Source organism: Pseudophryne corroboree, chromosome 1, assembly GCF_028390025.1.
Source record: "Pseudophryne corroboree isolate aPseCor3 chromosome 1, aPseCor3.hap2, whole genome shotgun sequence".
NCBI classification, from domain to species: domain Eukaryota; kingdom Metazoa; phylum Chordata; class Amphibia; order Anura; family Myobatrachidae; genus Pseudophryne; species Pseudophryne corroboree.
Window position 1 is genome coordinate 372,247,786 of NC_086444.1, and position 14,033 is coordinate 372,261,818.

The 14,033-nt window shown below is 47.6% G+C and overlaps 1 protein-coding gene across 6 annotated transcripts in view; it reads right to left on the bottom strand.

Annotated features, from left to right (window-relative positions):
• The window catches only part of LOC134885352 (serotransferrin-A-like), a 202,692-nt gene that overhangs the window by 11,663 nt on the left and 176,996 nt on the right, over positions 1-14,033 (bottom strand). For all 6 annotated transcript variants that reach the window (XM_063913065.1, XM_063913061.1, XM_063913062.1 and 3 more), the window contains 2 exons: positions 1,195-1,277; positions 855-1,039 (listed from right to left, as the gene is read on the bottom strand). In XM_063913065.1, coding sequence (XP_063769135.1) covers positions 855-1,039; positions 1,195-1,277 — 268 coding nt within the window. The remainder of the gene's footprint in view (positions 1-854; positions 1,040-1,194; positions 1,278-14,033) is intronic.

Here is a 14,033-nt window from a genome sequence, read left to right on the forward strand (position 1 = left end):
TGGACTACAATTGGGAATGGTAACCGTGCCCAAATTATGCGAGCGAAGCGAGCCATGCGAGGGTACACGGTGCACTAATTGGGGTTCCCCGTCACTCTAAGAAGAAAACGACACAAAAAAATTGTAAAATCATCATGTCGACCTTTTTTATGTCGACACAGTACATGTCAACCTAGAGTCCCTGTCGACCTACTTACTGTCGACCAATAGTGGTCGACCTAGACACTGTTGGCCTAAGTCTATTCTATCTAACATACCACACCCATATTTATCAGCTACTTAGTTTGTAAGCCTGACACAATATATTTGCAGATATAAGTGATAAACGCATATTAATATATATGTATATATATATGTATATATATATATATATATATATATATATATACTGATAATGCAGTAATGGACGACACAACCAAGTGGTTATTAATTTATTGAATTATATTTCTACATTATATATCAATATTTTATATATTATATATTAAATTTTGATATATCATTTATAAATAATAATATAAGTCCATAAATCAATAACCACTGGGTTATGTAATTCATTACTGCATTATCAGTGGGTGTGGTATGGTATGCCGGCGGCCGGGCTCCCGGCAACCAGCATACCGGTGCCTGAAGCCCGACCGCCGGCATACCGACAGCGCGGTGAGCGCAAATGAGCCCCTTGCGGGCATGGTGGCGCGCTACGCCACGCTATTTATTCTCCAGGCGGGTTGTGGACCCCCACGAGGGAGAAAGACTGTCGGTATGCCAGCTGTCGGGATTCCGGCGCCGGTATACTGTGCGCCGGGATCCCGACAGTCGGCAACCTGAAGACCACCCTTATCAGTGTCCAGTCATACCTGAGATTTAATTAAGAAGTCATAGATTTTGGTCGCAATTAAAGGACGAGTCATCACTACGTTGGGTGGGATGACACCCAAGTTACAGTGGCTCCAGTCTGTTAGTGGGACTCTTTCACCATCTGGACACAAGAGTTCAAAGTCTGAAGTGCTAAAACCTTGAGCCCAACCAGAGCTCTCCAGATCTAAAAAGAAAGATACAGACTGTATTAACTAAGTACTGAAAAAAGCAGAAGATAATATTCACAGTTAAGTTTTGGACTGTGCTTCAAAGGTCAAATGGTAAAAGAACAAGGTCAGAATTTACTTGTAGATTCAATAGAGAATCAGAGCTTCTTACTTGCAATGTTATCTTCTACAGAGTGATGCTCCAAAAATGCAACATCTCCATAGCTGCGGCTATCTGGGTCTCCAACTAAACACCTAGGAGGATATAACCACATTTAAACCATTTTTAAAACATAATAAAGCTTTAGTGAACAATGACATTCACTCCTAAATGTTACAAAACTTATGCCAATAGCACACAATGAATTCAGTTTGGGTACAGTTATAAAAGTGTCAAGTGTCTTAAGCATTGTGGCAGAATCCACCTTAATCCAAACAAAAATGGGAAGAAAATAAGAATTTACTCACCGGTAATTCTATTTCTCGTAGTCCGTAGTGGATGCTGGGTACTCCGTAAGGACCATGGGGTATAGACGGGCTCCGCAGGAGACTGGGCACTCTTAAAAGAAAGATTAGGTACTATATCTGGTGTGCACTGGCTCCTCCCTCTATGCCCCTCCTCCAGACCTCAGTTAGGGAAACTGTGCCCGGAAGAGCTGACATTACTAGGAAAGGATTTGGAATCCAGGGTAAGACTCATACCAGCCACACCAATCACACTGTACAACTCGTGATAACTATACCCAGTTAACAGTATGAACAATAACTGAGCCTCTCTCAACAGATGGCTCATACAATAACCCTTTAGTTAAGCAATAACTATATACATGTATTGCAGAGAGTCCGCACTTGGGACGGGCTCCCAGCATCCGCTACGGTCTACGAGAAATAGAATTACCGGTGAGTAAATTCTTATTTTCTCTGACGTCCTAGTGGATGCTGGGTACTCCGTAAGGACCATGGGGATTATACCAAAGCTCCCAAACGGGCGGGAGAGTGCGGATGACTCTGCAGCACCGAATGAGCAAACTCAAGGTCCTCCTCAGCCAGGGTATCAAACTTGTAGAATTTTGCAAAAGTGTTTGAACCCGACCAAGTAGCAGCTCGGCAAAGTTGTAAAGCCGAGACCCCTCGGGCAGCCGCCCAAGAAGAGCCCACCTTCCTCGTGGAATGGGCTTTTACTGATTTAGGATGCGGCAGTCCAGCCGCAGAATGTGCAAGCTGAATGGTGCTACAGATCCAGCGAGCAATAGTCTGCTTTGAAGCAGGAGCACCCAGCTTGTTGGGTGCATGCAGGATAAATAGCGAGTCAGTTTTTCTGACTCTAGCCGTCCTGGAAACAAAGTTTCAGGGCCCGGACTACGTCCAGCAACTTGGAATCCTCCAAGTCCCTAGTAGCCGCAGGCACCACAATAGGTTGGTTCAAATGAAACGATGATACCACCTTAGGGAGAAATTGGGGACGAGTCCTCCATTCTGCCCTTTCCATATGGAAGATCAGATATGGGCTTTTACATGACAAAGCCGCCAATTCTGACACACGCCTAGTCCAAGCTAAGGCCAAAAGCATGACCACTTTCCACGTGAGATATTTTAGCTCCACGGTCTTAAGTGGCTCAAACCAGTGGGATTTTAGGAATCCAACACACGTTAAGATCCCAAGGTGCCACTGGAGGCACAAAAGGGGCTGAATATGCAGCACCCCTGTAACAACGTCCGAACTTCAGGCAGTGAAGCCAGTTCTTTTTGAGAGAAAAAGGGATAGGGCCGAAATCTTGGCCTTTATGGATCCTAATTTTAGGCCCATAGTCACTCCTGACTGTAGGAAGTGCAGGAATCGACCCCCCTGGAATTCCTCTGTAGGGCCTTCCCGGCCACACACCAAGCAACCTATGTTCGCCATATACAGTGAAAAAGTCTTGCTGTCACGTCTTTCCTAGCCTTTATCAGCGTAGGAATAACTGCATCCGGAATGCCCTTTTCCGCTAGGATCCGGCGTTCAACCGCCATGCCGTCCAACGCAGCCGCGGTAAGTCTTGGATCAGACAGGGTCCCTGTTGCAACATGTCCTGACTGAGAGGCAGAGGCCATGGGTCCTCTGAGAGCATTTCTTGCAGTTCCGGGTACCGAGTCCTTCTTGGCCAATCCGGAGCAAAGAATATTGTTCACACTCCTCCGTTTATTACAATTCTCAGCCCTTGGGTCTGAGAGGAAGAGGAGGGAATATATAGACCGACTGGAACACCCACGGTGTTACTAGTGCGACCACAGCTATCGCCTGAGAGTCCCTTGACCCAGCGTAAAACCTTTTTTTATCTTTTTATTGAGGTGGGACGCCATGTAGTCCACCTGAGGCAGTTTCCATCAATTTGCAAAACTGCGTGAAGACTTCCTGATGAAGTCACCACTTTCCCGGGTGGAGGTCGTGTCCACTCCCGGAATGAACACTGCTGACAGTGCGCTTACTTGATTCTCCGCCCAGCGAAGAATTCTGGTGGCTTCTACCCTCGCCACCCTGCTCCTTGTGCCGCCCTGGCGGTTTACATGAGCCCCTGCGGTCTGACTGGATCAGAACCGGTTGGTCGCGAAGCAGGAACTCCGCTTGACTTAGGGCGTTGTATATGGCCCTTAGTTCCAGGATATTGATGTGAAGGCAAGTCTGTTGGCTTGACCACAAACCTTGGAATTTTCTTCCCTATGTAACTACCTCCCACCCTCGGAGGCTTGCATCCGTGGTCACCAGGACCCAGTCCTGAATGCCGAATCTGCGGCCCTCGAGAAGGTGAGCACTCCGCAGCCACCACAGGAGAGACACCCTGGCCCTGGGGGATAGGGTGATTAACCGATGCATCTGAAGATGTGATCCGGACCACTTGTCCAGTAAGTTCCATTGTCCTTGCATGGAACCAGCCGAAGGGGATGGCCTCGTATGATGCCATCATCCTTCCCAGGACTCGAGTGCAGTGATGCACTGACACCTGTTTTGGTTTTCAATGGATTCCTGACCAGTGTCATGAGCTCCTGAGCTCTCTCTATCGGGAGATAAACCCTCTTCTGGTTTGTGTCTAGGATCAAGCCTAGGCGAGGCAGATGAGCTGTAGGAACCAACTGCGACTTTGGAATATATAGAATCCAGTCATGTTGCCGTTTCACTTCCAGAGAAGGTGATACGCTGTCCAGCAACTGCTCTCTTGATCTCGCTTTTATGAGGAGATCATCCAAGTATGTGATAATAGTGACACCTTGCTTCCGCAGGAGCACCATCATATCCGCCATTACCTTGGTGAAATTGGTAATGACAATTCCGTACCGCAATTCTGAGGTACGCCTGATGAGGTGGATAAATGGGGACACGAAGGTATGCATCCCTTATGTCCCGATTCATTTCAGGCATGCAATGACCGCTCTTAGAGATTCCATCTTGAACCTGAACCTTTTCAGGTATATGTTCAGGGATTTTAATTCAATATGGGTCTAACCGAACCGTCTGGTTTCGGGATTATAACATGGTCGAATAATAACACCCTCTTGTTGAAGGAGGGGACCCTTGACCACCACCTGTTGAAGATACAATTTACGAATTGCAGTTAACACTGGCTCCCTCTCTTGGGGGGAAGCCTGCCGGGTCCTCGGTGAGGGGGCATCTTCTCACAGTCCAGCCTGTATCCCTGCGATACAATTTCTATTGCCCAGGGATCTAACAGGGAGTGAACCCACTTGTGGCTGAACTTACGAAGGCGTGTCCCCACCGGGCCTAGCTCCGCCTGTGGAGCCCCAGCGACATGCGGTGGATTTTTGTAGAGGCCGGGGAGGACTTCTGTTCCTGGGGACTAGCTGTGTTGTACAGCTTCTTTCCTCTGCCCCCGGCTCTGACAAGAAAGGACGCACCTCAGACTTTCTTGTTTCTTTATTCGAAAAGCTGCATTTAATAATGTCGTGCTTTCCTAGGCTGTGCAGGAATATAAGGCAAAATATCATAATTACCAGCTATAACTGTGGAGACCAGGCCCGAGAACCTTTCTCCACACAATCCTCAGCCTTCCATATGCCTCTTAAGTCGGCATCATCTGTCCAATGTATATTCTACAGGACACGTCAAGCAGAAATCGACATAGATTTGTCTCTAGGACCCTGTATACTCATGTCCCTTTGGGCATGCTTTATAATTATATATCTATCACTTAAGACAGCATCTTAAAATATTTATATGCATACTAGGGTCTCAATCTCTGCTGATAAGGTACCTATCCTCGCTGCCACAGCGCTATAAACCCATGCCGACACAATCGCCGGTCTGGGTAGTATACTAGAATGTGCACGCTATCTGCAGGATCCCTGAGAATAGCTAGTGCAAACAGGACACCCAAGGGGAAGATTCTCAACACATCCTGGCCCTAGTGGGGAAAGGATACAGCCTGAGAATTCTCTTGTGGGAAGCTGCCGTCTCTTGTCTGGAGATTCCTGCTCTTTTTCCTCATGAGAGGAGGGAAATTTACCTCAGCTTTCTTCCCCTTAACATGTGTACTCTCGTGTCAGGGACAGATGAGTCATCAGTGATATGCAAATCATCTTTTATTTCAATAATCATATATTGAATATCTTTTAGCCCTCTTGGCTGTAACTTTGCATTATCGTAGTCCACAGTGGAGTTAAACTCTGTGTCGATACTTTGTTATTTTGGATAGTGAACATAGAGAGACTCTGAAGGACTCTGTGACATAGGGACAGACCAGGGTAGATTTCCTTTCTGTTCCCTAACCTTTTGTGCAATAATTTTACCTCAGCACTTACACATATCCAAACAGGTGTCGGCGTTGTTGACTGAGACACCCTCCCACACACTTATCCGCTCTATCACCTCCTTAGAGGAGCCTTTTACCTCAGACATGTCGACACACGCGTACCGACACACCACACACACAGGGGATGCTCTATTTGAAGACAGTTCCCCCACCAGGCCCTTTGGAGAGACAGAGAGAGAGTATGCCAGCACACACCACAGCGCTATATAATACAGGGATGTACACTATACTGAGTGATTTTTCCCCTATAGCAGCTTATATACACAGTTTTGCGCCTAAATTTATGTGCCCCCCCTCTCTTTTTTACCATTTGTGTACAAGGATACTGTCAGGAATCTGCATTTTCCATCGCATCACTGCTGTGGAACTACAGGTCCCAGCAGTTCAGTTCTGTTCCAGTTCTGGTTTTCAGTCCTCTGCAGCCTGGAATGCTTCAGCTAACTCACAGCTGATCTGGACACCTAATCCAGCTAGTATCTCTGCCTGCAGTTTGTGTCCAATCACTGCTGGGCAGGAGGTATAACTTCCAGTTTGTGGCTCTCTCACATTGCCTTGGACAACACGTCACATCCCGTGAACAGGTGGCTCCTGTTTGCAATCCTCTGTCTTCAGAGATTTCCTTGTGTGTTAGACCTGTGGAACAACAGGTCCCAGCCGTTCCAGGTTCCAGCAGTTCCGGTGTTCCTGTGGAACTACAAGTTCCAGCAATCACTCCAGCTCTCCTGCTACATTCGGTGTGTCAAGTCTCCAGTGGTTCCCTGTGTTCCAGTCTCCAGTGGTTCCCTGTGTTCCAGTCTCCAGTGGTTCCCTGTGTTCCAGCCTCCAGTGGTTCCCTGTGTTCCAGCCTCCAGTGGTTCCCTGTGTTCCAGCCTCCAGTGGTTCCCTGTGTTCCAGCCTCCAGTGGTTCCCTGTGTTCCAGCCTCCAGTGGTTCCCTGTGTTCCAGCCTCCAGTGGTTCCCTGTGTTCCAGCCTCCAGTGGTTCCCTGTGTTCCAGTCTCCAGATCCCTTGTGTTCCTGGATATTCTCCTGTACCTGTTACTTCCGTGGAACTACAAGTACCAGCACCAGCAATACCTTTCTGGCTTCACACCTTCTACATCTGCAGTGTGCTCCAGCCTACAGCAGTAGAGACTCCCTCTCCAGGTGCATTCCGTCATCTCACCTGTGATTCAGCCTGCATGCTGATTGTGCACTTCCAACAGCACAGTGAACATCACCATCCAGTCTCCTGCATTTCTACCTGGTTTGCTACCATCATTTCACCTCTGCTGGCTCCACGTCTTAATTACTCTGGTTCCATTTCTGCATTACAAACTCTGCCATAGACTTTCAGTTTCAAACCATACTATTCCATTGCCATTACCATTGCCGTTACCATTGTCATTTCCATTGCATTCGTTTGTTTACTTTCTGCTGCATTATTATCTGGACTTTTCTGTTATTAATAAATCTACATTGTGCACATGCGCAGAAACCCAGTACTGCCTCCTCACTTCATTCTTCCATCCTACCTCCACTGACCCACTAGCGCCCCCTCCGGGGACACAAACCAGACCGAACCTGACAGTTTGTCCAAGGCCCATGGACTCGGATGGTGGTCAGAATGTGGGGTCAGGGGCCTTACAAAATCTGGTCTCCCGTTTGGATGGCTATGAGGCAGCACAACAACAAGTGATCCTGTTTCTGCAGGGAATGTCTACCCGTTTGGATACCTTGCAGCAATCCCTTCCAAGTTCTGCTGATCTTCCTGTTCCAGTTCAAGTCACTCCTGTTCCAGTTATTCCAACTTCCTCTGCACAATTCGTTCCTGTAGGTGGACCTCGCTCAAGTCAGCCCTATGGTACACCCTTCACAACTGATTCTACTGAGAGGGCGACTTCCTCCTTTGCAAATTTCAGGACTCCTCTGTCTTCTGCTGTAAAACCTGAACTTATAAACACTCTTTGTTATTTATTGGAACAACTTCAAAGTCTGCTATCAAGAATCATTCCAATCATACCAGAAATCCTAGGTGGTGCTTTAAATACAGTGAAGAGTCCTGCTCAATGTATTGAGACTAGTGCGACCTCCGTGTCAAGCTTCCTACAAACTCAAGTCTCTCCTCCTATGCAGAGAGAGGGCAGATTCCAGAGCTATCCGCGCTCCAAACTCACGGAAGCTGAACGCCGCCATCGCAGGCAGCTTCACCTCTGCTTTTACTGTGGGAGTTCTAGTCATCTTATTAAGGACTGTTCCTTCCGCAACTCAAAAGTTGGTGACAGGTCCCAGCATCACAGTGTTTTCACCTACAAACCTTCCAATGTATCCTCTACAGTTTCAAGTTCCTTTACCCCGGACAGGAGTGTCCAAAAAGTCTACGATTGGGGTCCTGTGACAAATAGACCCAATCCCAAGTTCAGAAATCAACAGAGACTATCTATGTTACCCATAACTAAAGTAGTTTCTGTGCCCACAGCCCGAGAAGGGGTGTCTGTGCCCACAGCCCGAGAAGGGGCATCCGTGCCTACAGCCCGAGAAGGGGCATCTGTGTCTACAGCCCCAGGTGGGGCATCTGATGTTCAGGTTCCAGAAGTGGCATCCGGGCATGCAGCTCAAAGAAGTGTGTCTGATCTATTAACCCCAGGAGGGGTCTTTGGAGTTTCAGCCTCAAGTGAGGAATCCAGGGCCAAGATCCCAGGAGGAATTCTTAAAGCCACAGATACAGACATGAACTTTTGTTTGCCAACTTCAGAGAGTGCTACCAGCTCAGTACCACTCCAAGAAGAATCATCAGAACATCCGGATTCTGTCTATACAGAGTCAAGTGTCAATGGACCTAGCCCGGTTCCAGCCGTCGGTCCAAAGTCTCCACTGGTTCCAGCCAGCCCGAGTAGCTCTGTTTCCAATGCTGAGCTACCTCATTCGGTTCCAACCGATTCCAGCATCCTCGGATCAAATCCGGTCCTATCCGTCACTCCGAGGACTCCTTCGGTTCCAGCCGATTCCAGTCTCTTCATATCAAATCCGGTTCCAGCCGGTTCAAGCTTATCTGGACCCAATCCGGTCCCATCCGTCTGTCCAGATCAGCCTCCTCTGGTTCCAGCCAGCCTGAGTAGCTCTGTTTCCAATGCTGAGCTACCTCCTTCGGTTCCAGCCGATTCCCGCATCCTCGGATCAAATCCGGTCCTATCCGTCATTCCGAGGACTCCTTCGGTTCCAGCCGATCCCAGTCTCTTCATATCAAATCCGGTTCCAGCCGGTTCAAGCTTATCTGGACCCAATCCGGTCCCATCCGTCTGTCCAGATCAGCCTCCTCTGGTTCCAGCCAGCCTGAGTAGCTCTGTTTCCAATGCTGAGCTACCTTCGTCGGTTCCTGCCGATTCCAGTTCCTCTGAACCCGGTGTGGTTCTCTCCAGTGTTTCAAGTAAGCAACTCCTGTCGCTATGTCCAGAGTCTACAGTTCTTGCAGATATTGCAGTTGCCTCAACCCAGATGGAGGCTTTACGCATCTCACCCCAAGATGAAGCTTCTAGCGTTCTGTCAACCTCAGCAGAGAATTCCCGTCAGTCAATCCAGGAGATGACGTCCTCTCTCCACCCTCGAGCATTTCAAGTTGATTCTACTCCTGCTTCTGAATGCTTATTTCAGTCCTCAACTCTCAAGTGTCCTACATTGTCTTCCGAGACTTCAACTGACATTCAGCCTTCCAAGTGTCCACCAGATACAAAAGCTCCAGTCTACTTTGATGGTGACTATGCTCAGTTTCGTGCAGTGGCGAGCCAATACCTCGCTTTTACTGAGTCTGAACCTTCAGTGACTATTTCTCCAGCCAATGCAATCAGATACTTCCTCCTGTTCTTCAAAGGTAAAGCATTGAACTGGGCGAATCCTCTCATTGAATCTAAAGATCCGCTACTGAGTGATCTTCCCGCTTTCTGCGAAGCCGTAAAACAGGAGTTTGCTCCAAAGTTTATGCAGTCAAAGTCATCTGGGCATTCCGGCCAATTTGTCAACAGTTTGTCTACTGCTAAATCCTCTCCAACATCTCTGTCTGTGCAAGATCAGGATACATTAGACCAAGCTATTAAAAATTTCCAAGCTGCAAAGTCAAGACAACGTTCTCAGACTTTAGATTTGAAAGTTGCATATACTTCCGTGCCTCCATCCTACAGCAACACTTCTGAAAGTATTGACTCCCCAGATTCAACATCTGCTCAGTCTTCTGATCAGTCTTCCAGTTCTCAGTTTTTCGACTCAACTCCTTCCAAACACGAACAGGTTCTGTTGAATCAACGTATCAGAGATTTCAAGAATTACAAGAATTGGAGAGCTCAAAAACCAGCTCAAAGTCTACCATCTGTTGATGTAAGTGTTGGCTATGCTGCCGTAAACCCTAGTCCTGGTGTCTCATATAGCTTCAAATTCACTGGTCCACAGATTGTCTCAGATTCTGTTGTTCCTAAACAAAAGGCTCCCATGACCACACTAGACCTGGACCCTGACTCTGAAAGTGAGTTTGTTGATGAAGACTCAAGTTACATTATGGGAGGTTCTATCCTTCCTAGCTATGCCTTTTCCCAGGAAGTAAATTCTGTCTCAAATGACCCTGAATGGTCTACTTGTTCTGACGAGGAAAATCTGTCTTCTGAAGATGAAAGTTGGGAAGACTTTTGAGGACCTCTGCTTTTGTGTTTTCCTAAGTTCTTTTTCAAGGTTCCTCCAAGTTCCAGCGTGGGTGTTCGGTGCCCACCCATAAAAGAGGGGGGTACTGTCAGGAATCTGCATTTTCCATCGCATCACTGCTGTGGAACTACAGGTCCCAGCAGTTCAGTTCTGTTCCAGTTCTGGTTTTCAGTCCTCTGCAGCCTGGAATGCTTCAGCTAACTCACAGCTGATCTGGACACCTAATCCAGCTAGTATCTCTGCCTGCAGTTTGTGTCCAATCACTGCTGGGCAGGAGGTATAACTTCCAGTTTGTGGCTCTCTCACATTGCCTTGGACAACACGTCACATCCCGTGAACAGGTGGCTCCTGTTTGCAATCCTCTGTCTTCAGAGATTTCCTTGTGTGTTAGACCTGTGGAACAACAGGTCCCAGCCGTTCCAGGTTCCAGCAGTTCCGGTGTTCCTGTGGAACTACAAGTTCCAGCAATCACTCCAGCTCTCCTGCTACATTCGGTGTGTCAAGTCTCCAGTGGTTCCCTGTGTTCCAGTCTCCAGTGGTTCCCTGTGTTCCAGCCTCCAGTGGTTCCCTGTGTTCCAGCCTCCAGTGGTTCCCTGTGTTCCAGTCTCCAGATCCCTTGTGTTCCTGGATATTCTCCTGTACCTGTTACTTCCGTGGAACTACAAGTACCAGCACCAGCAATACCTTTCTGGCTTCACACCTTCTACATCTGCAGTGTGCTCCAGCCTACAGCAGTAGAGACTCCCTCTCCAGGTGCATTCCGTCATCTCACCTGTGATTCAGCCTGCATGCTGATTGTGCACTTCCAACAGCACAGTGAACATCACCATCCAGTCTCCTGCATTTCTACCTGGTTTGCTACCATCATTTCACCTCTGCTGGCTCCACGTCTTAATTACTCTGGTTCCATTTCTGCATTACAAACTCTGCCATAGACTTTCAGTTTCAAACCATACTATTCCATTGCCATTACCATTGCCGTTACCATTGTCATTTCCATTGCATTCGTTTGTTTACTTTCTGCTGCATTATTATCTGGACTTTTCTGTTATTAATAAATCTACATTGTGCACATGCGCAGAAACCCAGTACTGCCTCCTCACTTCATTCTTCCATCCTACCTCCACTGACCCACTAGCGCCCCCTCCGGGGACACAAACCAGACCGAACCTGACAGATACTGCAGGGGAGAGCCTGGGGAGCTTCCTTCCAGCTGAGCTGTGAAGAGAAAATGGCGCCGGTGTGCTGAGGAAGAAGGCCCGGCCCCCTCAGCGGCGGGCTTCTGTCCTTTTATGTACTTTAATGGCGGGGGTTAATGCACATATACAGTTTATCAGACTGTATTATGTGCTTTTCGCCAAGTAAGGTAATCTAATTGCTGCCCAGGGCGCCCCCCCCCCCCCCCAGCGCCCTGCACCCATCAGTGACCGGAGTGTGTGGTGTGCTAAGGGAGCAATGGCGCACAGCTGCAGTGCTGTGCGCTACCTTAATGAAGACCGGAGTCTTCAGCCGCCGATTTTCAACTTCTCTTCGTTCTTCTGGCTCTGCAAGGGGGACGGCGGCGCGGCTCCGGGACCGGACGACCGAGGACTGGGCCTGTGTTCGATCCCTCTGGAGCTAATGGTGTCCAGTAGCCTTAGAAGCCCAAGCTAGCTGCAAGCAGGTAGGTTCGCTTCTCTCCCCTCAGTCCCACGTAGCAGTGAGTCTGTTGCCAGCAGATCTCACTGAAAATAAAAAACCTAACAAATACTTTCTTTTCTAGGAAGCTCAGGAGAGCCCCTAGGGTGCATCTAGCTCTGGCCGGGCACAGATACTAACTGAGGTCTGGAGGAGGGGCATAGAGGGAGGAGCCAGTGCACACCAGATATAGTACCTAATCTTTCTTTTAAGAGTGCCCAGTCTCCTGCGGAGCCCGTCTATACCCCATGGTCCTTACGGAGTACCCAGCATCCACTAGGACGTCAGAGAAATAATCTATTAAATTAATATACATATATCTATTATCGGCTCAGCACACCTGGTGTTTTATTTTGTGTATGCGTGTGTAGTAGATAAAAGGAAAACTATTTCAATGATCCAAGCAGATTTCGGAATCTAAAGTTACTGTAAATTGTGTTCCACTGCAAATTTCAAATGTAAACCTTGCTCCATGTGGCCAGACCTTTCACCTGTTTGCTAAACATTATGGTCATGATTCAGAGCAGCATGCAAAGCAGACACATCTTCAGTTTTTTTCACAGTGCTTGAGCATACGTACTTACACATCAATTGGAAACTATAGGCTATTCTGAGATATGCATTTCAGCAGAATATGTCCACTTAAAGCTTAGTAAATTATCTGGGAGGCACCTGGGCATCTTCACATAGTATGCCGTCAGTGGCAAATGCAGGATTTTTAGAGGGGGGTTTCCGTACTTGTTTTCTATCTATCTATCTATCTATCTATCTATCTATCTATCTATCTATCTATCTATCCGTCACAGATAGACAGACAGACAGACAGACAGACAGATAAGATAGATAGATAGATAGATAGATAGATGGCACTTCCGGGTGATAGTGGGACTGCATGTGTCAGATTTCTGACGTGCCCGTTATATGATGCAATGTCAACCACATGCCCCTAATGTGCCCATCATATGTCCCCACCATGCTCTTTATATGTCTATTACATATCCTGAATGCCCTTTCCATAAGATGTTCCACACATTCCCCTTATATACCCATCAGATGTCCCTTATGCCCCTTACATGGCGCTAGCCATCAAGCACATAGAAACATAGAATGTGACAGCAAATTAGAACTACTTGTCCCATCTAGTCGGCTCTAAACACACGAACACGCACACTTACACAATACGGTTACTTTTTTGTCATGAGCTAATTAACCAACCAGAATATCTTTGGATTGTGGGACGAAACCAGAGCACCCAGAGGAAACCCATGCAAGCACAAGGAGAACATACAAACTACACACCCCTAGGGCCATGGTATGCATTGAAACAATGACCTCAGTGCTGTACAGGATGTTGATTTGGGACTATAAAACATTACAAGAATATTTAATCTATTTGTTTTGAGCACCAAAATTACATAAATTAGGGATTGTTACGTAGGTAGTGTTAGAATTGCAATTAGCTACACAGTGAGAGTTTCAAGAGCATACAGGGGACCTGTAGTAATGTATTGTAGCTATACTGGGTTGCTGCTAGTATATATAAGCAAGTACTGTATTTGGAATGGGTGGTGTGTGGTGGGCCTGGGCCAGTGCTGCTGGTGATGTAGTAGTGTAGTGTAGTGCACGGCAGGCCGCACAATGCTAGAGGAGCGGAGGAGAGGAGGAGCATGCACAAGCACTACTGGCAACGCGAGTCCCCAACTACTTACTGCTCACCATGCAAGCTGCTGCGTCCTGGAACAATGGACCAGTGGAGAGGGTCACTCACACACAGCAGGAGCTTGACTGACGGGCGTGATGAGTGGCCTGCACCGGAAAAATGGCATTCGCTGTAGCTGATGTGTGGTGCCGGACTGGAGTTCCTGTGAGC